Source organism: Citrus sinensis, chromosome 4 (assembly GCF_022201045.2).
Source record: "Citrus sinensis cultivar Valencia sweet orange chromosome 4, DVS_A1.0, whole genome shotgun sequence".
NCBI classification, from domain to species: Eukaryota; Viridiplantae; Streptophyta; class Magnoliopsida; order Sapindales; family Rutaceae; genus Citrus; species Citrus sinensis.
This window is the reverse complement of record NC_068559.1, coordinates 28,648,017-28,674,511: the sequence shown is the minus strand read 5'-3', so window position 1 is coordinate 28,674,511 and position 26,495 is coordinate 28,648,017. Positions and strand designations below refer to the sequence as shown.

The following is a 26,495-nucleotide window of genomic DNA, read 5'->3' as shown; positions in this document are numbered from 1 at the left end:
CGGAGAGCAGCTTCTCGGAAAGTTGGAGAGTAGGAATTGTGGCTACCATAAATTTTCTTCTTTTATAGATAAGCACAGTAGTTTTCAGGCTCAGCATTCAATATGAAAAGCCATTGTGAATTTCTTTTTTCTTCCTTAAAACAGCAGTAACCTTCAGAAAAAATCAACACATTCAAGTAATAAAAACTTGAAATGCATATTGATAACAAGGACACTGTCACACTGAACAACACGACAAGAAGAAAGTACACCACAGAGAATGAAAAACCCGACAACTGAAACAGGGACAGAAACAAACCAACCAAGTCCTAGCAAGCATACCACCATTATTATTTCATGATAAAACAAGCTGAATAAATGCCCATAATTCCCAAGTTTAATCTGCCTTTCCAAGCAGAGTTAAAAGGAAGGCGTTGTAGTCCCCAGAAGTGTCCTTGGCCACAGCCTGCTCAAGAGTCACACTGTTCCTTTTGTAATAAACCTCCTTGATGACCTTCAAGTCCTTCTCTGCCCTGGTAACAATCACTCGAGTCAGTGCATCCTCATCAGTCCCAGCCCCCTTGATTGCATTGCGGATGATCTTAAGCACATACAACAAGAAGATGTGAGTGAATTGAGATCAGATATACTGCTATACATGAACAATTTCGTGAGGTGATCTCTAATTGTACCTTTTCAAAGTACTTGTTCGAGTTATTAATGCACCGAATGGCTGTGCGTAGTGCTGCTGGGAATTCATTAACTTGATCGCCTTCACGCAACAGGCTCTGGGAAAAGATCATCCCACAAATATTCAATTTTATCACAGGACAAATTAAATTTTACACTTGAAATCTCAAACATACTCCAATTTTACGAGACCTTGGTGATGGAAGTGCCACAGTCATCCCTGTAGCGATTGAAAGTTGCCATGAGCTGAGCCTTACTCCTTGTAGTCAAAATCCTGATGACTTCTTCATGATTAAACGCCTTATTCTTGGTAGCGTCCTCGAGAATATCAGCCTCTGATTTCGCCAATCTTGCATTAATTTCAGGACCGTCGTATCTAAGCACACTCACCAAGGCAACCAAAAGCTGCGAGGAAAAAGCAAAAAGAGGATAATTGGATTGTAAATAAAAGTATCGGACGAGGGAAAGTTGGAAACGAAAATCATATTATCAAAGGCAGGTTACGTAATATATAATAGAGGATAATACATACCTTGCGGAGATCACCAGTGGTATGAGCAGCCACATCTTCTTCCAGAGACAGCTTGTAGCGAAGCTGATAAGCCCGCCGCACGGCCAAGAGCTCTTCAGGGGAATGAACGCATGCAATTTCAATGATCACATGATAATCAGGGCAGGCTTTCTTTATAGCCACATTTGCTAAAACTGCATCACGATCCGCTGGTTCCAATATCCACCGGTACACGGCTTTCTATGTTCGTTCATATATATAATATGATCAAAAAAAGTGACGGGATACTAGACATACTAGTAAATATGTATTTTTATTTTTATAAGGTAAAGACAGGACAGTGAATTGACGATACCTCGAAAGCACCGCTGAGTTCAGACTCAAGGCGCTTGACAAGGTCTTCTTGATAAAGATTCTGATAAGCGAGCCTGATTTGCTGCCTTTGTGCTGCTGTTCTATGTCCCAGGATTGAAATCACGGCCTTCTCATCGGTCCCCCACCCTAACAAAAAGTCAAAACAAATATTATTAATTAAATACCGTTTCTCAAGTAATTTGTATCGTAATTTTCATAAAACAGATCATAATTATCAAGATCGATCATTAGTAATTATTAACAGTTACCTTTGCAGGCCTTGTAGAGAGCTTTGGCATCTTCGATATGAGAGTGTTGGACAGGGGCAACAAGAGTGGCCATTTGCTAAGACTTATACTAGTGCTTATTCTTGAGGAGAAATGTGCGAGTAGCTGCTGTATTAACCCACAATTAGCAGCCTATTTATAATGCTTCTGAGTTTTGAGTCTTCAGATTAAAAGCCTTGATTTATTTGCATTTAATATTTACTTAACCAGTACGCTACATTGGAATTGGCGCCAACTCATGTCTATTCTGCATTCTGTGAACCGTTAGACCTTACCTTATTTCCTAACCAATCACAAAATAATTTTCCTGTAACGCTTTAACTTGTTTTTATGGTAACAAGTGATGCAACTCGTGTTAGGTGATGGCGTTTACCGGCTGCAGCCTGCAGGTTGCCAAATGTAAAAGCATATATATGGAATTCTTGGCCAGCCACTGCCCCATCCCAAAATAAAAAAATATCCTAAATAATATGACATTCATCAATTAGTTGATAAGATAATATCTTTTAAAGAATTATTAACCACTTAATGTCATTTGACATAAAATTTGGGATAAAATATTTAAAATATCTACTATTACTCCTTTAACTTTACATTTTCTTTATATTTAAGAAAAAAATAATATTGGCTGCTTTTTTCCTTTTTCTTTCGATAATTAATTAAAAAGAAAAACAAAACCATTACCTTATGAGATTTTCTTACGAACCTTTATTCAGCTGTTTTTTTTTTTTCCCTATTTATTCGAGAAACTTGAATATCTTTGAATTGGTTATTATCTTTTTTTCAAAAGAAAAAATTAACTTCCTTTATTTCCCTTTATCAACTACATGTAAACTCTCTATAATTCTGGTATAAATTTTTTTTTTTTTAAAAAAAGGAAGAAAGCATAGCTATAAACATTCGATTACTAATACAAAAGTAGTAATGTATCAAAATTTATGATAGCAGTGATATACCATTGTTGTAAGGTAATTTCTGCAGTTGAAAAAAAAGAAGCCTATACCTGTAAATGAGGGCCAATAAATGTCTAGAAGGACACAAATTGTTTTCTTGGAATCTCTTTATGGAAAAGTACTTTAAAAAATAACAGAAATTTGCTGGGTTTCGTGTTCATTCTCCTAATTATGATTTTGAATCATTTATTAATCGATTTGGTTCATCCTCTCCACCAGGTAAAGTGCTCCTTATTTGCTTAAACCATTAAAGTCAAGAGGTGTTAAAAATACATGCTTTAGCCAAAATTAACCGACATATGGGCATCGAATCTTTCTCTTTTTGTTAGAAAAATCGTCATGGAAATCTGATAAAATCAACATCCATGCATAATGGTTAGTGGAAAGGGTTGCTCGTGTGGTATTTTGACATCTATTCAAGTAGTGGTGTTAGATATCAAAAAGCTGCAACCCGGTAACCAATCATTTGAAAATAATAAATCACAATAGATTTGAGATCGTGATTTTTTAGCAGAAAATGGTTCATATTTTGAAACAACAACCTCATAAAAATATTATCCGAGGAAACAATTAAAATAAAGAGAAAAAATGAAAAATGATACAAAATATTCATATTCATAATTAACGAATGGGTTTTTATTCCAACGTATGAGTTAGTGTCCTTAACATTTTAACACCGATTCCAACGCTCGTGGGGCTCTTTGTTCTTGTTTCACAAATTTGAGTTATGCTCGGGGCCTCAGCCCGTACTGTAAGTATATGTATATCACTATATCTACAATTCCAGTGAACCTTAAATTATTATGGGGGCAGATCAGTATTCTTCTAAAAAATGCTCTTAGTTTTATATCTATTAACATTTATTAAATTTGAGACGAATCAATAAATCAGATTTATTAACATTAAATAGTCAAAGATTTTTTATATATTCTCTCTCGATGTGAACCCACCCGGATCTTACTCTCTCTTAATTTTTTTTTTCTCCCTTTGCTTTGCACATGCTCTCTATCTCTTCTCTTCTCCTTTTTTTAATCCCTTCCTTCTTTTTTCTTTTTTTTTAGTCACAAAAATTTCTTTACGTTCTCTAAATTCACTCGCAATTCTTTGTGAAAATCATTCAACAAATCATATAAGACTCTTTTTCTATATACGGTTTCTTTGTTTCATCATTTATTATTATTTTAATTATCAATTCATAATTATATTGTGTGAAACATTTTAAGTCAACATCAACTCTAGCTTGTTTAGGTTTGATTGATTATTTATCCTCCGATTCGGAGGAATTGAGAATAAGCAATAAGAATGATATCACAGTGATACGACATCTTTTTAACAAATTCAAAGTTCTTGTAATTGAGAATGATGAATAGGATGATTTACTCGAGAGATTTCACAATCTTGTACAACTCGAACTATCACATAGTTCGTACCAACAATTATTCTTAAATAAAGGGCAAATCAAGAAACATGTTGGGAAGCTCACTCAAATTTAAAATTTTGAAGCTTTTTTAGGATTTGTGAGACAGAAATGGTGATGAATTTGGAGAGAGGTGAAAAGGCAGAATTTTTTTGTAAATATTCACGAATAGGGATGGTAATGGATTGGATCTGATCCAAGATCCACGTGATCCAAATCCAATCAGATCGGATTTGGATATCGATGTGCAGATCTAAGACTGATCTTGAGCAGATCTGGATCTATCTTAATATCTAAATCCATATCCATATCCACTCATCTTTTAATTTTATTTTATTTTAAAAGTTTCTTAACAATTGTGGAATTATAATGATAATAAATTTTATTCATAGCACATTAATAGTATTTACCATGCATTTAAACTCTTAAAACTTAAATGTTAGTTTGTAAATTTAAAGGTCAGCCAGCCCCAAAGCATGTACATGCAATATTTAAATTGCAAGCCAAGTAATATAACCTGACAATTTATTTTATTATATTGGCCAAATAATTTTTAAGAAATATAGTTATTCATATATTTAGTCAAATATGGTGATAATAAAAATAATAAAGGACTCAATATAAATCATATTTCATTTATATGTCATTATCTAATGTTGTAGGAATGGGGGTAGATGTATCGTGGATATTAGAATAATGAAGGAGACAATAAAATATTAGATTGATCTTACTCCTGCAATTACTTCTGAATGATATTTTATTATCTTTCTTATTTGTTGTTTTGGTGTAAAAGTATAAGCTACAATATTTATTATATTTTTGAGAAAAATTTATATAATTTATTTATTATCAATACATTTTAGCCTTCAATTTTCAATCTAAAAAATTATTACTTTTTTATTACTGAATTTTAGAATTCATGACATATCTAGAATAGATTTGGATTTTAATTTTGTTCGGATTTGGAGCAGATATAGATATTTATTTCTTTTTTGGATCTGAAAATGGAGCGAAAAATATGGATTCATGACAGATCTGGAGTAGATACGGATCTTAATTTTTATTATGGATTTGGATATGGAGCAGAGTAGATCCAACCCATATCTGCTCCATTGCCATTCCTATTCACGAATAGTTGTGAGATGAATTTCGAACGGGTAAAGAAATTTTTATGGTTGAGAAAAAATAATCAAACTGAAAGGGAGAGATTAAAAAAAAGGAGAAGAGAAGAGAGAGAGAAAGTGAGCATGAGTAAAGGAAGAAAGAAAGATTTAGGTTGAATCCACACATAGAAGGAAAATATACAAAATCTTTGAATATTTAATTTAATAAATCTCATCTATTAATTCATCTCAAATCTAATAACATTAATAAGTGTAAAATTAAAAATATTTGTAAGAAGCTGTTGATACACCACCAACTATCATATATGTATAAACTAGTACTTTCCTCAAAAAATGATAAACATATTTATAATTAATATTATGGATTTAAAAGTTTAACATCGAAGACTCCATGGCCCAATGGATAAGGCGCTGGTCTACGGAACCAGAGATTCTGGGTTCGATCCCCAGTGGAGTCGCACAATTCTTTCCTTAAATTTTTTTTTTTTTAATAGTTGTTATTGCCAAAAAAGAAATAACTGTAAAAATCAATATTAAATGTATTCCTTAGTAAATAAAAACTAATAACTAAAACTGTGTTAAAAAATCTGTCAACTTGACTTGATTTCATTTGTTGTAAGAATATGCTAAATTTTTAATTTTGTTGCTCATAATACTTTTCTTGTTGTTTTCAGTAAATTAATCAAATTCTTCTCCCCAAATTTAACTAACTTTATTTTTTTTAATAATATAGTTATAGTATTTCTTTTTCGTCAATAATAATGATATAGAAAATAATAAGAGACATAAATCACTTTTCGATATTAAAGAAAGAGAAGGAGAATCTTGTTCCAAAATTCCTTTAAAATCTCTTTTGTTGATGTTATTTTTCAAGTGAGAAGTGAAATCTTATTTTGAAGAGTTTTTGGTGCCGTAAGTACTAAAATAGGAAACCAAAAAAACAAATAATAATAATAACTAAAACTTTTTTTTCCATTTTTCTCGTAATTAGATCTATTTTCTTTTGTGATGATTGATGAATAGTGCCTTCAAGATATCATCGTCGGTGGGTGCAAGAACGATAGCCGCAAAATATCGGATTCTAATGTGAATTTGGGTGGATTTGTTTGTTTGCATATTTAAATGGCTTATATAATAAAACTCAGACCCATCTCAATTTAACTAGTAACCCAACCCAAATTATTAAGCTTAGTTGGGATCTGGGTTGAATAATTGCAAGGATTACTGGTGATCGTTATCCAAAAGAAAAAAAAAAAAAGAACTTGAAAGGTAATATGTCATTATTGTTCCTCTTTTTGACTAGCCCTGCATACTTGGGCTAACTAACTACACAGAATTTGAAGATTGAAAGTGAGGTTATTATGCAAGTGGGGTTTGGATTGGCTGGCTGGTGTCCTAGCCACCGGAGTTTTCCGATTGCGCGCGCGTGATCTTGCAACAGGGCTTTGCACCAGAAAATTTTCTGGCTCAGTCTCAAACGAAACCATTACTGGCATGACACAATTGACTGAATTGTGTCTGATTGGAGCACTTACAAGTTACAAGGCTAAAGTACAAAAAGTACCTCAAACAGAAGCTTTTGTAAGCTTGACACGTTGCTGCATATCAGCTAAAGCTGAGAATCTAATAATAGATTGCCTGTGGGTCATAATATTTTTTTTCTGCTTTTTCAGTGGGGTTCATGCCAGCGTGTCGACTGTTATCTTTTGGGAACTTCGTTTTCATCTTTTATTGCCAAATTGACTTATATAATAAACCTAAACCTACGATACCTTTGGGGAAAAAAAAAAAAAACCATAATAATGTGGATGTGATTATTTTCATTTTTTAAAAAAATTTAACGTAAATTTGAAACCACCAATCTTATAAAAATTAAATGGTGAATATCGAAATTTAAAATAACATCTAATACAATCAGTTCATCATTATCATTAAATTATATACAATAAATATTTCAATTTTTTTTTTAAAAAAAACATAGCCTAATTATCAAAATCGAATTGCTTAGAGACACGTGCCTTGTGCCAATTTCGTGAAAGAGAGGGCTTGCGCTACTACGGACGGAAGAAAGAAATGATAGGTTTGGCTTGGAAGTACAATCTCATATATATATATATAAACAAGACACAATTTTGTGAAAAGCATTACAATCCTCTCATCTTTGCAAAATTTGGAGATAATTGGGCTGTAAAAGTTTTGTTAAAATTGAGGGCAAAAAACAGTTGTAATTTGGGTGTGGAAAATAAATGCATTCATATATTTTTCAGGTGCTGACGCATGAACATGAAACCACAGTGATAATATATTTATGCTGCTGAATAAAAGACATTCAGTGTCAGTGATGATAGCTTGAGATTTATTTGTTAAGAAAAGAGAAAAAAAAAAAAGAGTAGCTAGAAATTGGCAAATAACTTATAATTTGATTCAAAAATATATATATTAAAAAAAAAAAAAAACAGAGTATATAATGTGAAGATGATGATGAAATCAAGTTGGAATAAAGAATTGGAAGATATTCAGATCACAGCAATCAAGTTGAATTTAAATATGCGGCTGGGTAACACTCAGAAATCTGTTATCGGATCACAGAATAAAAATCTAGTATAATAAACAAACAACAAAAGAGAGGAGAGAAATTGAGCTTCGAAAACAAAAGTGGTATTATTAAGCTGTGAGTGTAACGAATGGTATTGTTATGTTTCAGTTGGCGCCAAAAAAGCACTGGATGGAGGAAATATGGATAAAGTTTTTTATCCACTTCGATCCACTGCTCTTGTCTATGCTTCCCAATCCCATCTCTCTCCTTCTCTATGTCGGTTCGGTTGCTCTCCTTAAAAATTCATCGACTCTCACTCACTCTGATGTTACTTTCACTATTTTATCTACTGGGTATCTCTCGCCATCTCATTATAATTATACTCCTGCCTGCAGCAAACTTCCAATCCTCGTGAGCTGAACAGCTCTCTTTTATTCAGCTTCTAAGCAACACGCCTTTGCTTGTGTACGTCATAACACGAGGTAAAATTTCTTCTTCTGCTGCTTTTAGAAAGTAAATTTGAATGTAAAAGCAATACCAGCTAGCTAGATTACGGCTTGTTAATTCGGTTGTTATAAGTGACAAATATGAGAAGAAATGTTATGGAACCCAGGTCTCTAGTTTGATGCAAGCCACCGAATTTTCTGTCAGCGGATCTTTTTGGCATTATTCTAAAGATTTAGTGGTTGGTTAGTACAGGAGAATTCAGAGCAACAAAGGTCTTGATCTGTTTTCCGTTTGCAGAATTGCTCATTAACAATAAATTAGTCCTTAAACCTACTGCAGACCATGGAGATTGAAGGACCAAAATGTACATCTGGCTATGGCAAGCCTCCTTGGATATTTAAAGGCAGGCAAGGGGAAAAAAGAATATTCCCACTTTGATTATTAATAGTTGTTATCCATATTTAACCAACAGTGATTTTGGTGCATTTGTTCTCTTAAACTTCAGGGCACTGTACCAACTCCATCTCGTGAAAGCACAAACTGCTCGAGCATTCATTCCAAAGGAGTTCAAATTAGTCGAAGCTTTTGGGTACTCCTGTGACTTACTTTCAAGTAGTTTGAGCTCAATCATTTTCATTTGTCTACTATTTAATCTGATTTTGTAAATTGCAGATACACACTTGGTGGTTTTTTTCTTGCTAGCTATGAAGACAGTCCTGCTGGGGTCTTTGATGAGGTTGCACATATTTATTTGAATGGTTGCTTTAGAAAGTTTTTGAATTAGCTTCACAGATCACATTGACTTATACAGGAGTTAATTGTCCCTGTATATATTTTGCCCAGCTTGTTGTTATTGCAGGAATTGTGTGGAATCCCCCAACATCTTGTGCGTAAGTTGCTTGTCCTATCTTTTCTTGTTTATAACTGTTATGACTATGTGTTGAGAGAAATACATCATATTTTTCCTAGCAAAAAAAACTTGGCTTAAATTGTTGGCAAGCCTGGCACAATTCAGGTTCATGCAAGTGCAGTATTCGATTGGAGCTTATGATTTAGCCCATTCAAATTGCTAAACTGGAATATCCATATTACATTATGCCATTAAAGGAATCATTCTTTTATAATACATAATCCTGTTTGTTACTTTGCCAACTAGTTTCTATATATGGCTTCAAAAATTGGTCAAGCTGTTATCTGACAGAGTGGATGAGTCAGATTCATGCCTTCTGGGAGCAATAGTTACAATAGAGGCAATTTTTTTGTAACCCACCTGAAAGAATCTGGGTTTCTTTTGGCGGGCCTCAAACATCTTGTAGTCTCAACCTCTATTTGTTTTATCCACTATCATTACTTTAATGAATGCATTGGGTCGTAGTTGGTTTGAGGTTTTTGGGATCTGCAACTAAGCATTCAACATATTAATTTCACCACCGAAGTGAATAGAACTTCATTTCTTTTGCAACAGATGGGCTGCTAGGGTGCTGGTGAACAGTGATCAGGCTTGTGATCATGGAAGAAAGGTGGGAGGTGGCAATGCATATTCTGATAATTTGAATTTCTGTACATATGAAAGTTTAAACTATTTTCACCACAATATCTCACTGCTTTATAGAGTTTTTGAAGACGCTGGCTGATGAAGTACCTGAAAAGGGGTAGAAAGTAGATTGGGCATATTCTGATCATTTGTAATAGTTATTTTCCATTCTTTATTCCTTGTAATTCCACCCAAAACTATTCTATGTTCTATCTAGAAAAACCCATTATTTGATCCTGGAATGTCAGCAAGAATGCAATGACAAATTACCAATGAAGAAAATTGCATTTTCGAAGAGTAGCCATCATATCTCCTTCAGTCTAGTTCATGGATTTGTGTTTTCTATTGCAGCATGTAGGGCTTCCAAGTCAAGTTGCCAGGTTTTCAAAGGTAATCCTTCATCTACATTCTTCACTCTGGCTGTTATGATGCTTCAACTTTCATATTTGTACACACTGGTAGATTAAATTAGCATGTTAAGGTAGATTAAAATTGGACTTTCACTCTACAATAAACTGAAAGCAAAGCAATTAGAAATTTTTTCTTTTCAAAAGATTCACATTTTAACATTTTCTTTGATGATTGAAATAGAGAATTACTGCAGTTCAAGGGCAACCAAAGGGTAAATTCAATGGTTTTCTGAGCATGATGGGTTTGGGTGCTACTCTATGTTCTCCAAAGAATTCCATGGATGTACAAGTGAGTGAAATGGAAGGTCCTTCTGCTACAGATATATGCAATATTCAAATTGCAACACATGGTGAGTTGATTTTCAAATTTTGGTACCTTTTGCCACTATGTGTTATCGAGATTAGTCATTTTTAAGTATGACTTCACATTTTCTCCTGAAAGTGAAAACGAATACTACTTAGATAGGAACGTTTGCCAGTCCTTAAATTGTTAAATCTTAAACAAAGCTCTGTTTTAATAACACCGCCTTCTTTATCAGCTTAGTGCCTCTCAGGCCTATTTGGCCTCTCCCAACTAGAACATTGTAGTGGACCATGTAAAATTACTTGTATTTTTCTCTGCAAGAATTACTTGCGAGCAGAGTTTGGTAAATTTGATCAGAGTATCCAAAAACCAAAAAGGAAGAAAAAAAAAGAAAATTGGAAATTTGACCAACATTCCAAGATTAGTTTTCCTCATTTATCTCTAATTCTCTATGCCTGGAGATTATGATCAAATATCATTCTTACTAATTGATGGAACTGCATATCTTTTTGGTCTTATGCTCGGTTATCTTGAGGACAGTGCCTACATTAAAATTTGACAAGTGGAGGGGACCAGCAATTAAACTGTCACTCCCAAGTTTTAGGTATATTCTTAATAAGTCTGTTTAAATTAAAAAAGAAGAAGGAAAAACAAATCCAGTTTCTGACAGGGATAATAATTTCTGTCTTCTGAATGTGCAGCGGCCATACAGAGCAAATACCAAACATTTTAAAGTATTCTTGCCATATCGAGTGCAGGTATTAATGTACCAATATTTGCTTCCTCTGCTCATTAATATTTCATATGAACCCTTTTCTTTCTTTCTTTCTTTTTTTTTTTCTCCTTTTAACATAATTTTTTATAAACAAAAAATAGTTGAGTGAAATCCTTACTTAGGCCTTTTTCAGTGTTATTAATAGTTTGGGATTGAACTCAGACAAAATTTGCTAGAATGATGCCTTTGTGTGCTGGATGCAATGTATTGAATTATGATTCTTGAATCAATGACGTGTGCAGGGTGAGAGCAGTGGAGCCAGCAAAAGTTTTAGGGCCGTCTATTGCACCAAAAGGTAACACGGAACAAGCTTTAGAGCACCATAATTGCCAAAGCGTAAACTCTGAAAGTGAAGAATGGATAGAAAATGGTCGTAACCTGAGCATATCAGTAATGTTGTCAAAACCCATAATAGCTTTGGAGTTCAATTGTTTAAAAATGCGAGTTGAAGCTCCCATTGTCGTTTCCGATTGCTCTGAAAGCCCTTTAAAATTTTCATGATCAATCATGTACTTATGGCTCTTGTTTAATAGAATTATTTCCTTTTTTTTTTTCCTTTTTACCTTCGTCATAATGTTCTTCAATAAATTAATAAAACACCTTCGTCATAACCTCTGTTGATTGAAAATTCTCTACTGTTGTTACGCCATTTACTAAACGTTTAAAACTCACAAAAGAACTTGAGAACACTTTTTTTCTTTCCCTGATTTTTTTACAAATTTTTGCCACATCGTAGCATGGACAATGGACAAACTGGATGAACAAACAAACAAAAAAATTGTAATCAAACTTCCATTTTACAGAACAGAACAGAACAGAACAGAAAATCAGAATGCTTCCGGCAGAGGCCGACTGTCCAAGAATGCCTTGAACAGCACAAGTGATCTCTCAGGCTGAGAGAATGGGGCTTCATGAGATGCTCCTCTAATGGTGGCAAAGGATAAGATATTACCATAAACTTGGGTCCATCCACCAACCTAGAGATTAAAAGCAATACTGATTTTGTCACACTAGCATTTTTTTTTAATTTAAAAAAAAATTGACAATCTTCAAAAGATTCATTACCTGCTGCCCTTCAAACCACACTCTGTAAGGCACGGTGGTTCCCAATTTCAATTCCTTTGCCAACCCATTTACTAATTTTCGACTTCCAGTCAATGGAATAACAGAATCTTGATCTCCACTGTCATTCAATAACCAATATGTATCATTTCAATTTTCAATGATAAAAATATCCCATGTAAACTGAAAATGAAGCGGAAGCTTCAAGGTTAGAGACATTTACCTGTACACCATCACTGGGATTCCTGCCTTGACAAGTTTTCCGACAACAGTGATTGTTGGTATCTCCAGGTCAAGTAGTTCATAATCTAGGATACTGTAGTTAGTATGGTAAAAAGAAAATAATTAAATAATGCAATCAAAAGATATAACCATCTCCAGAAAATCTTTTTTTTTTTTGGGTGCCTATAAAATAGGATACTGATTTGTGTTTTACATTAGCAGAAGAACTAATTTGTCTTTAGTATTAGCATAAGACCGGTATATGCAGAAGAGAATTACTTGCTGCAAACCGCCCAGCTGCGGACTCCTACAAGACGTGCGTGGAGAGCCTTTTGCACATCTTTCCTGTTTAGATAATTAACGGTTTCATCTTCCACACAGACATCTACTGTTGTTTCACCAACTTGCTGCCAACAAAAGATGAAAGAGAAAGCCAAATTAGAAATTGAGCGCATTAAAGATAAAGCAAGAAGCCAAAGACAACTCACAAACGATTGATTAATAAAGTTGTCACCTTGGGTGTAAGGACTTTGGACTGTGAGAGCACAGATGATATACAAACATCAAGAGTAACATCGTATTTGTCAACAAATCTACTGGTTTCTCTACTCACTAGGCTCATCACTCTTGAACAAATAGGAGAGACAGAGCCTCTGTAATACTCGCTTACGTATCGAGAGTAGTTGCAGAAGGAAGTGAACATTGTGTACGTTGCATCGGAAATCAGTCCATGAGACCAGAAGAATTCAGCCCTTGAATTGAAATCTGTAGCAAATTCTAAAACTGGGTTGCCCAGCTGCAATCAAATGGGTAACAAAAATGTTATTTAGATCAAAAGGAGCATATTACAACAGTTAAACGACCAGATTCACCATCAAAGGTAAAAGAGTAAAATCCTTTTATCTCTTTACTCACAGCAATTCCTTTCAAATTAAACAACTCCTCCTTCTTGTTGAACTCAAGCATAAGATCAGCCAGTTGAGGTATATAGTGGCCTAGTTATGGATGGCAACAACAAATAAGTCCATATCTTTATAGAATCAATTTATATTAAGAGAGATGAAATTATTTTTGAGCAGCAAAATTTACCAGCATAGCTCTCTCCTGTAATGAACAAACTTCTGTTTCTGTATTGAGGGAATTTAAGAAACCAATTTTTCAAGAACACCAGATTGTCTCTTGCTATAGTAACATAGACAAATAAGATGTTTCAGAAGGTGCAATTTAGTCTGTAAAGTAAAACTTCTGTCAATTCAGGAGGAAAACGACAAGACAAGAACAGTAAGCATTGGACATTGCAAAACTGTAAAGTAAACATAATGCATAGTGCACACCATGATGAAATATTCCAGCAAGAATTTATCTAAGAAAAAAAAAACAGGAAAGGAACTCAAAAGGATTTTCAAAAGAGGAAAGGGTAACCCAAAAAATAAAAAAGAAACGGAAAGGAAAAGAAAAGAATTGGACTTGAATATTCAGCATACAGATTTTGTTTCTTCTCCAGCAACTCTTGCATAAGTAAATTTGGAAAAAAAAAAGTTTCTCTTTCCAATAAAATTGAAGAGAAATACCTGTTATCTTGTCACCTACACCTTGATAAGAAGAGGCATCTTTTGAATAAGAGAATCCAACTCCAATTGGTGTCTCCAAAAACAACATATTGGCTTCTGCAGAACAATGAGCAATAAAAAATCAGCATTTCTTGTTGTTTTGAATCCTAAAGAGACAACATGATCAAAATTGAAAATTTTAACCCATCATAACGAGATTAAAAAGTATGGAATTTATAATACCTCTGTTCCAGCTATATTCATTCCTCACCAGCACCTGTCCATTAGGCCTAAATGGCCCATTTTCAGAAAACGCTCCAACTCCTAAAGAAGAGCAACCAGGACCTGCATAAATTATCACAGAAAGAAACGAAAACCCATGTAAATAAAAATCTATTTATGAAAACAAAATGTAAATTTTCCTATGGATTTACCCCCATTGAGCCAGAGAACAAGAGGCTTAGAAGCAGGATCTGTTTCTGCTTCAGCAAAGTAGTAAAACAAAGCTCTCTGTTTCTTCTCATCAACGGTCACATAACCCGAATATTGCTGAAACCCGACTTGGGGTTGACCCGGCAACGCAGTTATTCTGTCCAGGAGAGAAGCATAAGCCTCTACTTGTATGCGTAAGCATATATGAATCAAAATTCCAGCAAATGCCACTAGTTTCAACGGCAAAGAAGCCATAGTTTTTACACTAGACAGTAAAGAACCTAGAGAGAGACTTTATAAAGAGAGAAGCAGCTAAGATACGATGTTGCCCGGTTGGGAAGCATTATATAGTGAGAGTAAGAGTAGTGTTAATTCTAATATTCTATGATTATTATGATTTAAAAAAAAGTTTATTTTTTTTTTTTAAGGGTCAAAAGTTAAACTTGAGAGAGTTAAGTTTTGAGCTGAAACAGAGGTGTTTTGATTGCTTTCATTTTTCCGCTTTTTTTTTTTTTGGTTTTTGTTTTTGTTGTTATAAAGTGCTGACTTGGGTCAGTCAGCAAATGGTGGGTACAAATGGTGGGTACCTGTTGCCTGAAAATGAAAAGAGAGAATGTGCTTTTATTAATTCTGATCCTGAATTAGATCAGGAAGTTACAGAACTACTGTTCTAGTTTTTGTTTTCTCTCGTGTTAGAATTAAGAAGCTAGCGAAAATATACTCAGTAGTCTTCCACAAAGTAACCTGCTGTTGTGCTCTCCATGGAAAGGTACTTTACAGAAATCTTCTCAACAAGAAAATTAAAAATAAAAATAAAAATGGTGAAATGACAACAAGGGTAACTATATTATATCTCTAAAGAAAATTTTCGAGAAATTTAAAAAATAAAAAAGTTTCTGTTTTCAGAAAAGATTTTGGGAGAATCACGGCTTATGACAAATTACACTTTTTGGATTTCCCAGAAAGAATACGCACCAGTTTGATTAAGTCCAGAAATCATATAATCAAGTACAAAATCCAAATCTTTGTTTTTCATTTTTCCCATTTAATGAAATTTTCTGCTGTTTTCCTCGCTCTATATATATATATATATATATATGTATATCAAAATTATGTTGCAACTAGTTAAATCTACAGTTATACAGTTGCATTAGCAGAATATAATGACTGAACACGGTACCATACCATAATTACAACTGGACCCATATATATATTAAGTTTTTTTTAAAGGATATATTAATGTTTTGGATTTGGGTGTTCCATTTTGCTTTCAAATACAGTAACTAATAATGATATTTGACCTTTTTGTAGTGTGTCCTCATCCAGTAAACAGTATTATAGTGTGAGGAGACAGAACTTTTTCTTGTAAAATTCCAGTAGATATTCACTCAATTAGAATCTTTTGCTGCGATTGCCTTGTTTGACCTGTCCATGCCACGAGTCCTTTGATTTAGTATAACCTTTTAACTGTATAAAATGTAAAGAATGAAAGAGCCTTTCTTTGCGCATTCTGCTCAAGCCAGCCAATAAGACCAATGCCTTTGCTCACTGGTGTGACGGTGGCCATGGGGCCTGTTTGTCTAGAAAGCTGGGCGTTGTTCCCCAGCTGAGTAAGAAAGGCATTTTCACAAACAGTTTCTCTCTGTCTCTCTCTATTATTTTTCTCAACTTCAACTTCTCAAACAGTTGTTTCTTCACATACCCAGTTGCCATAAATTAAATTTAATCTTAGCACAAATTTACGTATGCAACAAAGATCAATGACGTGAAGTAGACGTGAGTTCAGAAATCAATGACGTGAAGGTCTAGAGAAGCATAAATGTATGGGGATATGAATTGAATAAAAAACTTGAAACAATAAAAATAAAAAGAAAGATATGAAAAGAAATGGTGGATTCCACACAGTGGCATGTGGGTTATTTTTTGATAGTGATAGCACTACAGCTAATGCAAGTCCATGACCCATTCAAATCCTCTGCTTTTTCTTGTATTCTTTTATTTTATGTATTTTTCTTCTATGATTGTACTTCTTGGAATTTTTATTTATTTTTGACATCTTAGATGGGTTTTTGAATTACGACGTTTAGATAGTTGATGGTTCTTTTTTTTTTTTTTTTTAGAAAGTAGGCCTTTCCATTGATTAAAATTGGAGAATAACATCCACAGCGGGAACTGGACAGTTTCCTATCCAAAGGACAGGGTTTACACGATCTAAAGCTACCTTTGCCAAGTTATGAGCCATGACATTGCACCTTCTCGGTACAAAAAGAATAGATGTCGTGTTCTGCCCTTTTTAACATTCCTGAATTTCTTCTATGTTCCATGATATTTCAGCTAAGCTGCTCTTCCTTTTCAGAACAAGCTCCACAACTTCTTTAGAGTCTGATTCAATAACAAAATGGGCACAATTTGCTTTCCTCGCTACTTGGATGCCTAGCAGCACAGCTTCAGCCTCCATGTCTGCAACATTGCCTTTAAGAGTAGTTCTCTGAGCTGCTGCAGCTACACAATCTCCTCTGGAATCTCTGACCACAGCTCCAATCCCTCCCCTTTGTTTAGATAAATTTGTAGCCGCATCCACATTTACTTTGAACAAGCCAGGTGGAGGGGGCTTCCAAACTTGCTGCCCATTTTGCTGCTGCCCCGCCAAAGCAATATTTTTACCAGATTTTATCCTCCTATATGACTCCACAACGGCTTCTGCTCTTGTAGCTGAAAACAGAGGATCTTCCATCTTTCCTTCAAAGACAAAGCAATTCCTCGAGGATTGGGATTGGGAATATTCTCTGCCCATTTGGTTCAGAGAATATTTTCAGAAGAAAGGAGGATTGGGATCCAAATCCATTTGTCTATTTGAATATATATTTCTGTGTGTGTGTCACTAGCACCACCAGCACCCAGCTTGTGAGATTGGCATTTTTCCATTGTTTTTATGGGGCAGGCCATGAACGACAAAATATGATCCCTTATTCATTGTTCTGTTTGCGTCACAGCTAGGTAATGTCTCAATCTTTCATTGAAATTCAAAACATGCCAAATAAAACAAGAAAAATAAATTCATCATTGATAATTCCACAAAAATGTTATTACTTAATAGCATTGGGGGGGGGGGGGGGGGGGGGGAAAGAGCACTACTAAAAAATTTATGTAGCATTAAGATAACTTTAAATAAAAAGAGGGAAATGAGAGCAAGGGTAATTGGGTAATGGATATGGTAGGCCAAGTTGGACAATGCGCTTGGAAAATGTGCAAAGCAATGAAAATGAAGATGAAGCTCATTGTATTGTATTGTAAGCTTTCTGAAGGCTTGAGATGGAAGCAAAGCTTCACCTTTTGTATCTTTCTCTAGAGTCTAGGCTTTTATTATTTTTCTACAGAAAGCACTTATGATGGCTATTTTTAATGTACACAAGCAAAAAGCTATCTAACTTTATAAATACAAAATACCCACCTTTTCTTTCCTGATTCCTATTTTTAACCCCTATACATGGTTAGTGCTTTAACTGACCATTGCACAATATCTAGCATAGCTATTCTGGTTTCTAAGGTAAAGGAAAGCATGATGCTTAGATAAATGAATGTGAAATGAAATGGGGTTAAAAAAGTGTCAAAGATAAGCTTCGAACTAGCTAGCTAGCTAGACAAGAAGGAAGCTCTCTCTCTCTCTCTCTCTCTCTCTCTCACATGTGATGATGGGGTCAAGAGGGTGATGATTAGCACTTGAGCATGTTGGAGAACATATGATGATCATGAGAATAAGCATGGCATGCTACTGTGAAACGGTTTTTCACTTAGCAAGAATAACAGTTTCTAGAGACAAAAAGCAAAACCCTATTGAAAAAACATACTCATATTTGAATTCCCCACAGTACCATCCATTCACAGCCATCTTCTATTTGGCTTTTTTGTGGCCCATCATTTCGACTAACTTCCATACAAACTTTCACAACTGGAAGAAGAAGATGAAGAAACAACAAATGTCAAAATTTATTTTGCTAAAAGGTGCACTTACAAACATAATTGAATGCAATCATTTCAAAGCAATAATTACTAAAGGAAAAACAAAAAGAGAAAAAACCCAAGTATGTATGAATATGATTTGCTTTTGAAATATAAATAACAATGAGGTGGAAACAGACAGACAGGTGGGTATTTGGAATTTGGGTTTAACACTTTGTAAGGTAGGGTCCATGTGACTTAAACAGAAAGTGAAAAACTGTAAGATAAGGGAGGATTAGGTCAAAATCACCTTTTCGAATTTTTAGTGTCTTTCTCTTCTTTCCCCATGCGGAGCTTTTCACCACCAAAAAAGAATGTACACTGCAACTATTATATTAAAGAAAGCACATGCCCATCACCCTCAAAATTCCGAAAATTCATTAATTTCCTCTGCATGAAAATAATTTAGCGAAGAAAGAGGCAATACAATAACACAAGAGATAAAGAAAACCTGCAGTGCCAGGCAGCGCGTGCTAAGTGGCATAGTCTAGGCAAGACAGGGTGAAAGAGACTTGATGTAGAAATATAGAGAGGGTCAGGGACCTCATTAGAAAGTTTATCTGGAGATTCCGGTCATTCAACGGCCATTTTACAACGTTCCATTAGAGAAATGACAAAATCTAAGTTCCAGGAATAATTATCCATTTTTTTTCCATTTCATCTAAAGTCGTTATGGCTAAGCCTGTGTGGCCCTTTTCCTGTACAAGAGAGGGTGTCTTATTTGCATTTTACAGCTGCTAGTGCTAGCTAGGGCCTAGGCCTACAGAGAGAGAGAGAGAGAGAGAGAGAGAGAGAGAGAGAGAAAGGAAAAGCCCCACAGAATGATAATTTGATCAAAGAATTTCAAACAGGCGTCTTCGATTGTAGGGTCCGGCTACGGTGCAACGGTGGTACCATGCCATTATTGTATCTAGTCGTTGGATCCACTTAGATGAATTAATTTATTGGGATCCAACGGCTGAGTGCAATGGTGGCATGGTACCACCGTTGCACCATAGTTTTCTCCTCGATGGTAATTTGCAATTTGTAGAAGAGCCCTGGCAAATTAACGCAATAGCACACGCAAGACACGAAGTACGTTGTGTTTGCAATTATGGTTCATGGATTTACCCCCGTTTTCTCTTTCCTTGAGATAATGATGAATTGGACTGAAAAGGGAGAAAATTCCAGAAATTACCTCTTCCCGTAGGCTTTGGGCCCATTTATTTCATCATTTCGATTGAAATTTTTTCTCCATCACCAGTCCCAGTGAAAAAGAGCAGATTCCGAGCCTCACCAAGATCAGCAGCATCTTTGCACATTTTCCCCTTTTTGCCGCCAATGGCCAGCCAATCAATCAATCATTAAGTGCTGCAACAAAACGTTCTTTGGGGAGATAGTCTGAAGGAGCAAGATTATCATAATAAATTTCAAGTTCAAGAAATTCAAGGCTTCAAGCACTTTTCCAATTTGAAATTAAAAATTAGATATTACAACCCACATGATCAATCGGAAATTGCTAGTTGTATCAATTGATGCAGTAGTTTGATGATCTTTAAATACATTATTCAGTAATTAAAATTGCATTTTCTCTAGTGCCTTTTTGAGTTTTCGAGGTATATGTAGAAGGGGATGAAGCCTACATTTTACAAGGTCGCTGCAACAAGGAAATCCATTTATCATGCCACTACCGAATGATACATACAATAATCTGAGGCAAAATAGAAAATATAATACTTGGAAAAGAATAATAAAGACGCACAAACATCTATGTGGCTACACTAGTCAAACTCAAGCAGCACTCTTAGGTTATTTAGAAAATTTCTTGCTCAAATTCTTCGAGATGCTTCCCACAGTCGATGTTCAATCCCCAATTTCCTTAGCTCCATCAAACCTTGCTCAACTAAACAAAGAAATGTGAAAATAAAAACCCCAAAAATAAGTGGGAATTCATAAGAAACATACGGCTGCCTCAAAATAAATGAATTTATAGCTGATGGGAAATAATTCACGGGATTGACAGTGCTTGATTCTAAGTTGGAATAAGCAAAACTCCATAGAATAGTGAGAGAAAGAGGGACACGTGAGAGTAAGGTCTGAAAATTTATCTATAGTAAAATAAAGTTAGATGGCATAAAATATCATTCCTTTCCCTTTCCTCCAAGAACTGGGGTAATATGCCTATGAAAATAAATAAATCCATGAATAAAGCTGAAATTACCATCAACAGCATCATGCGAACTAGGTGAGTGTCCACTGCGACTGATCCAAAACTCAAGCCTCTCTTTGGCAATGTGCTCCTCAATACCATGAGCTTTGGCTCTTCTCCAGAAGTATGTAAGCCATGCCTACACAAGATCGATTATATTGTTAATACAGTCAAATTCAGCATGATATGTGTATATGTGTCATTGCATCAAATTATCATATGAAACACTTGTGAAAATGTTTATATGGTGACTATTTTAACCAGGAAACATCCATCTGTGGCTAGATCGCTGAGGGACTACAATATTTGGGAAAATATGAATTTCTTATACAGCTCTGGTAAAAGGCAGGACAATCTTTTCCCTTCCTTCTGTGATGGTGGGAGAACAAAGCCAAAATTAAACATTCTTTTGGGGGTTGGTGGGGGGGTGGGGAACAGAAAAAGGAATATAGTATCTTTTATAAGGTGGTAGATACTATTTGATTCTCCCACAAACCTAGAGGTTAATTTGAGTGTATCGAAAGGAAATCCCATCATTAGTTGAGATCTTGATCCTTTTCCCAATATGAAAGCAAAAAAATTAACACAATCGAATTAAAAAAAAGCCAATTAATCCTTCCAACAGTAATCCTTCATAAGCTTTAACAAGAATGCCTGGGAAAACATAAGCTTTCACATAATCCATAATTGACATGGATTATGTGAAAACAGAAGCACAAGAAATAAATGCCAACCTCCTTGAATAGAACATCCTCCGACTCCTCTGGGCTAAGTTCTGCAAGAATACAAGGGTTGATCTCATTCTTATGGACCAATGACAATTCAAAACACTTAAGATTTGAAGATGAAAATATGTACTGATTAGCACTCAGTTCTGTGAAGACAATCTCCAAGTTCACATTTAGATAAACAACTGCAAATAGCATGTACCTGAAATACCTGAGAAATTCTCAAACTTGATGATAGATTATGACCCTTAAAAATGTATTTGTGCTCATATGTCTAACATCAAACACATTCCAATTATGCACTCAAGCACACAAGTCGCTCTAATCATATAATTCTTTTAACCACTGACCATCAAAAGTCATACTGCAATCTTTGACCACAGACTGGGAAATCTTAAATGAATTGATTAAACTCCTCATCAGAGTGGACATTACATGTGCTATTAAAGCTACAACTCACCAAATGCCTCCATAAACTTTGGATCGCCAGGAGATTTGATATCTGAAAGCAATGGGAATGAATGAAAAGTAAGCATTAAGATGAACACAAAGGAGAGAGACTAATATTCACAGAAATTTGGCATGTCCCTCAGTTATTTAAGGCACACCTGAGATCGATACTCTAAGAGAATTTGCACGCCGCTGTTGGGCTAGTGCAAGCACAATAGCATCTTCAACCTTATATGTAGCAGCAATCACAAAAGTATCACATACACAGCAACACTTTAAAAGTTGTAAACAGAATGGCTAAAAAAATAGAAAGAGGTGGAGAAGAAGAACATAACTTAATGTTCAAATATTGAATTATATAAAGGAAACATAAATATAAAATTAAAAGTAGAATAGGACAGAAACCTTCGAGGCAGCAAGTTCCTTCAAACCCATTTCAACTGAAAGCATGCTCTCGATATTTCCTTCACCAGTGAGATCATTAATATCTACAAGAAGTTTGCTTCTCTTTTCATTGTCGTCATCACCTGCTCAGTTCCAAGTAAACAATCACACAGAATGATTTATGTAGCTGATAAAATAATTAAAATGTCACTATTGTCGATCGAATAAAGATGAACCTCTGATGTTTTAGAAAACAAGACAACCCAATATTAATTGCAAAAACCAATATGCAAGTTACTAGCCTTTCTCCCAACACTCTTCCTTAGCCTTTTGACCAGCAGAGATGACAACCTCAAAAGGAAGTGGTGCTAACGATGACCAGTATTCATACTTTGAAACGGCTACATCCACACAGATCCCTAAAGAGATAAAAGATATTTACACGAAACTGCAAGTTAGAAATGATAGATGAACTGAATATCATCTGCGTTACAATAAAAATGAAGGGTATGCATAAATTTACAATGAACTGATATAGTGCTTATTACCAGTAAGGGAATCAGTAATTGGTTAAGGTCAAAGTCAAATTAGTTCTGGAAAAGATAACTCTCAGAGCTCTAATAGAATATTAATTGCTCATGTTGAAAATAATATACAGAGAAAGGTAAAGACTGGACTGGTTGTATCAAACATTTGGTTATTGTCTCATAATTCATGAATAATAAGTTAATCCAACAAGCATTTGCAACTAGAAGAATATCATTTTCTGTGATGAATTAGGAATATGATGTTGCCAGTAGATACCATATTTTGCAGCCAAGCCCCAGTAACGAGCGAGCCAACACCTCTTAAGAACAACTTCTTCCTGAAAATAAAAGGATATAGTAAATATTTGATTTAAATATCCACAGACTAGATACTGCAACTAAGTACAAACCATCTCTTTCTGAGTCAATATCATTCTTTGCGTCATTGAGCGAAGTGCTTTTACTTCAGAATCAGCTGCACGAAGTTGTTGTAAAACAGCAGCAGTGTCATCTTTTGTGTTCTGAATCAAGCAAGACATTAAAGCATAAAACAGACTGTGCAGCAGGACTAAAAAATATAACTATTTTCTAAATTTATACAAAAGACAATATGACATGGGACCATATGAGGACATACTCACCTCTAGTTCAGATCGAAGAGAAACAATTTCCTTATCTACCTCATCCTTATTTTGTTTTGCATCCTTCAGTGCAGCCTATGAAAGAGAAAAATGCTTTGTTTTGAATTTTTCCATAAAAGGAATACAAAATAAGAAAAGCACACCTTCCCCTAATTGTTCAAAACTCCAAATCGTAAATCCACACTTGAAAATCCACTTGCTTATGATCTCAGAATAGACCTAAGCTTTTCTAATACAGGCATGGTAGGAATTCAGTTTAATTTAAGCCTCGTCCTAGTCATTTACATAACAGAACGTAGAGTTTGATTCATTACCTCTCTCTGACGCAATGCAGCTTCCTTTCTGCATATGGGTAAAAATAGATGTTATAAAAAAAAAATTACATAGTTAAGAAGGAGCACATATTAAGGTGGTTGGCATGCACAACTTACCTGCTTAACAGTTTAGCTTCCAAGGATACACCTTCGCCAAGAGCAGCAACCTAAAATATCAAAAATTGGCAAAGTTGCACATGAGGTTTGCAACAGTTAATATTCTGTTAGAAATGACCATAAGAAAAAAGCTAGCAGCACACTAATACACACACAGGCAACTCACAACATGTTTGAAAAAATCATTTACCTGTTTCTCAAGCTCCCTGACTCTGGCCTCTGCTTCCTCACATCTCTCTTCCTCAAGTCTGAGCTGCGCGGAAAATAATGGAATTGTTTTACTCATATAAGTGACAATACATACATTTATAAAAATCATTAAATGGAGAAGAAAATATGGCACCTTGTTAAGGATATTCTCATTCTCTTCTTGTAGCATATCAAGCTGCAAGAATTAAACGGCAAGTTAACAATAATAGTGAAATAGGAAAAAAGAAAAAATATTTTCATAAGTTTGAAATACAAATGCCTAATACTTGAACATTTAATTAATGCATACAAAACTTGAAGTGCAAATATCATACTTCATCACGTAGGACAGAAGCCTCACGTTGATCTCCATTATCTTTCAAGTTCAAGTTTCTGCCATTCATGAATAACACAAGTATCTCGATTTCATACAAAAATTGGATATTTAAAAGCAAATGTACCCAAAATAAAAAATAACTTATCTACAGGTTTGTTTTATACCTTTGTTCTCTGTGAAGATTTTTTGGAGGATCAATTGGCGGTAAAGAAACTGCAGTCCTCAGTGGCAGCGGTTTATTTTGTGGCACAGGTGGCGCAGCAGCCGCACAATGAGACATCGACGGCCGTCCAGCTGATGTTGATCGGACGGACGTCGGTTCATCAACTACGTTCCTACCCAACTAAACATAATTGTAATACAATCCTCAATTAACTTGAATTTACTTAAAAAATAAAGAAAAAGTAACACGTTGTAATCATATAATTACCGCGGGGGAAGGAGATCTATTGATCCTCGAAGAAGTAACGGCCGGTTTAGTACTCGTAGCTCCAGCATTACCAGCAATTGAAGCACCGTTAACGTTTCTCGAGCGTGACAGCGCCAGAGGAGGAGGAGCACTGTAACGGAAACCGAGATCGTCGTCATCGTCTTCATCGTCGTCGGCCGTTTGAGAAGCCATGACCTGAGCGAGCCGCTGAGCGGCGGCTTTAGCAGCGACGTTTTGGTTTCGCTTGATGGAAGACAGACCGGAGGAGGATGAGGATCGAGCGTGGTGGTGACGCGCCGGGGACATAGCAGGAGATGAAGTGCCGCCGGACTCGCTGCCCCATTGGCGCGCGTAAACCGGACTCTCGGTTCGATTCGGGTCCATTTTAAGGAAATGTAAGTAAGAGAGAGAGTTATTGAAGCCTAGGAAGATTGATTCGCTGAGGCAGTGCCAGTGCGTGAGTGTTTGAGTGTGAGTTAGTGAAGGCGTATAGGCTAGATCTCCGTGTAAATGAAGAGTAGGACACAAGTCACTGATTTTCTATGCAGTGTTGGAGAGACAGGCGGAGATTGTTCTTTTACTCCTGTGCGTCGTTCGTTTCATTAAAAGCAATTTTTTTTTAATTGTATTTATCCACTTTTAAATGGTCTACGATATAGTTTTTTAAAATTTTATAAATACATACATACATACATATATATATATATATTAGAGATACTTTTTTAATTAAATTAATTCTTTTTTTTTTCAATTCACTCGGAAATGACCCTGACGTGATGTAATTAAGCTTTTTTTAGCTTTTAGGTAGCTATAACTTGTAATTAAACTCTACAAATATTATTATTATTAAATTTTATTAACTTTATTATTATTAATTACTGTTAATATTATTTTTATTAATATTATCATTATTAACATTTATTATTATTATTATATTTTATTAATTTTATTATTTTAGTTATTATTAATTACTATTAATATTATTTTTATTAATATTATCATTATTAACATTTATTATTATTATTATTAAATTTATTAACTTTATTATTTTAGTTATTATTAATTATTGTTACTATTATTTTTATTAATATTATCATTATTAACATTTATTATTATTATTATTATATTTTATTAATTTTATTATTTTAGTTATTATTAATTACTGTTAATATTATTTTTATTAATATTATCATTATTAACATTTATTATTATTATTAAATTTATTAACTTTATTATTTTAGTTATTATTAATTATTGTTACTATTATTTTTATTAATATTATCATTATTAACATTTATTATTATTATTATTATTATTATATTTATTAACTTTATTATTTTAGTTATTATTAATTATTGTTACTATTATTTTTATTAATATTATCATTATTAACATTTATTATTATTATTAAATTTATTAACTTTATTATTTTAGTTATTATTAATTATTGTTACTATTATTTTTATTAATATAATCATTATTAACATTTATTATTATTATTATTATTAAACTTTATTAACTTTATTATTTTAGTTATTATTAATTACTGTTAATATTATTTTTATTAATATTATCATTATTAACATTTATTATTATTATTATTA

At 34.3% G+C, this 26,495-nt stretch overlaps 4 protein-coding genes and 1 non-coding gene across 16 annotated transcripts; 2 read left to right on the top strand and 3 right to left on the bottom strand.

The window, feature by feature from the left end:
• Positions 1-96: 96 nt before the first annotated feature.
• Positions 97-1,967, bottom strand: LOC102625184 (annexin-like protein RJ4). Its single transcript, XM_006482933.4, has 6 exons — positions 1,804-1,967; positions 1,536-1,681; positions 1,202-1,420; positions 862-1,074; positions 672-767; positions 97-580 (listed from the first exon to the last, which is right to left on the bottom strand). The coding sequence occupies exons 1-6, from the start codon at positions 1,874-1,876 to the stop codon at positions 377-379; spliced, it is 951 nt and encodes a 316-aa protein (XP_006482996.1). The 5' UTR covers positions 1,877-1,967; the 3' UTR covers positions 97-376.
• A 3,733-nt stretch (positions 1,968-5,700) lies between these two features.
• TRNAR-ACG (transfer RNA arginine (anticodon ACG)) lies at positions 5,701-5,773 on the top strand. Its single transcript has one exon. It is a non-coding gene; the product is annotated as a tRNA-Arg (tRNA).
• A 1,878-nt stretch (positions 5,774-7,651) lies between these two features.
• LOC102625744 (protein NEOXANTHIN-DEFICIENT 1) lies at positions 7,652-11,880 on the top strand. 9 transcript variants are annotated; one of them, XM_052440148.1, is made up of 12 exons: positions 7,652-8,127; positions 8,247-8,333; positions 8,620-8,705; positions 8,804-8,887; positions 8,971-9,034; positions 9,142-9,188; positions 9,764-9,818; positions 10,184-10,222; positions 10,424-10,592; positions 11,087-11,150; positions 11,248-11,304; positions 11,564-11,880. In XM_052440148.1, exons 3-12 carry the CDS (start codon positions 8,641-8,643, stop codon positions 11,820-11,822), a joined length of 903 nt encoding a protein of 300 aa, XP_052296108.1. In that variant the 5' UTR covers positions 7,652-8,127; positions 8,247-8,333; positions 8,620-8,640; the 3' UTR covers positions 11,823-11,880. The 9 variants fall into 9 exon arrangements, with proteins under 9 accessions (XP_052296108.1, XP_024957226.1, XP_024957227.1 ...); XM_025101458.2 differs by having other exon boundaries at positions 7,652-8,131; XM_025101459.2 differs by having other exon boundaries at positions 7,656-8,127; positions 8,638-8,705.
• A 118-nt stretch (positions 11,881-11,998) lies between these two features.
• On the bottom strand, positions 11,999-14,964 carry LOC102627177 (serine carboxypeptidase-like 45). Its single transcript, XM_006482942.4, has 10 exons — positions 14,590-14,964; positions 14,399-14,500; positions 14,177-14,272; positions 13,695-13,787; positions 13,521-13,600; positions 13,120-13,401; positions 12,885-13,012; positions 12,607-12,699; positions 12,387-12,504; positions 11,999-12,298 (listed from the first exon to the last, which is right to left on the bottom strand). The coding sequence occupies exons 1-10, from the start codon at positions 14,840-14,842 to the stop codon at positions 12,149-12,151; spliced, it is 1,395 nt and encodes a 464-aa protein (XP_006483005.1). The 5' UTR covers positions 14,843-14,964; the 3' UTR covers positions 11,999-12,148.
• A 5,255-nt stretch (positions 14,965-20,219) lies between these two features.
• On the bottom strand, positions 20,220-25,481 carry LOC102627769 (coiled-coil domain-containing protein SCD2). Of its 4 annotated transcripts, none has more exons than XM_052439727.1 (17): positions 24,892-25,481; positions 24,626-24,804; positions 24,460-24,517; positions 24,279-24,320; positions 24,126-24,188; positions 23,936-23,985; positions 23,819-23,846; positions 23,505-23,579; positions 23,274-23,384; positions 23,142-23,201; positions 22,639-22,744; positions 22,358-22,479; positions 22,111-22,180; positions 21,963-22,004; positions 21,509-21,549; positions 20,787-20,913; positions 20,220-20,468 (listed from the first exon to the last, which is right to left on the bottom strand). In XM_052439727.1, the coding sequence occupies exons 1-17, from the start codon at positions 25,273-25,275 to the stop codon at positions 20,395-20,397; spliced, it is 1,632 nt and encodes a 543-aa protein (XP_052295687.1). In that variant the 5' UTR covers positions 25,276-25,481; the 3' UTR covers positions 20,220-20,394. The 4 variants fall into 4 exon arrangements, with proteins under 4 accessions (XP_052295687.1, XP_006483007.1, XP_006483009.2 ...); XM_006482944.4 differs by having other exon boundaries at positions 22,639-22,755; positions 23,141-23,201; positions 24,892-25,480; XM_006482946.4 differs by having other exon boundaries at positions 22,639-22,755; positions 23,141-23,201; positions 24,626-24,796; positions 24,892-25,040.
• Between the last annotated feature and the right edge of the window lie 1,014 nt (positions 25,482-26,495).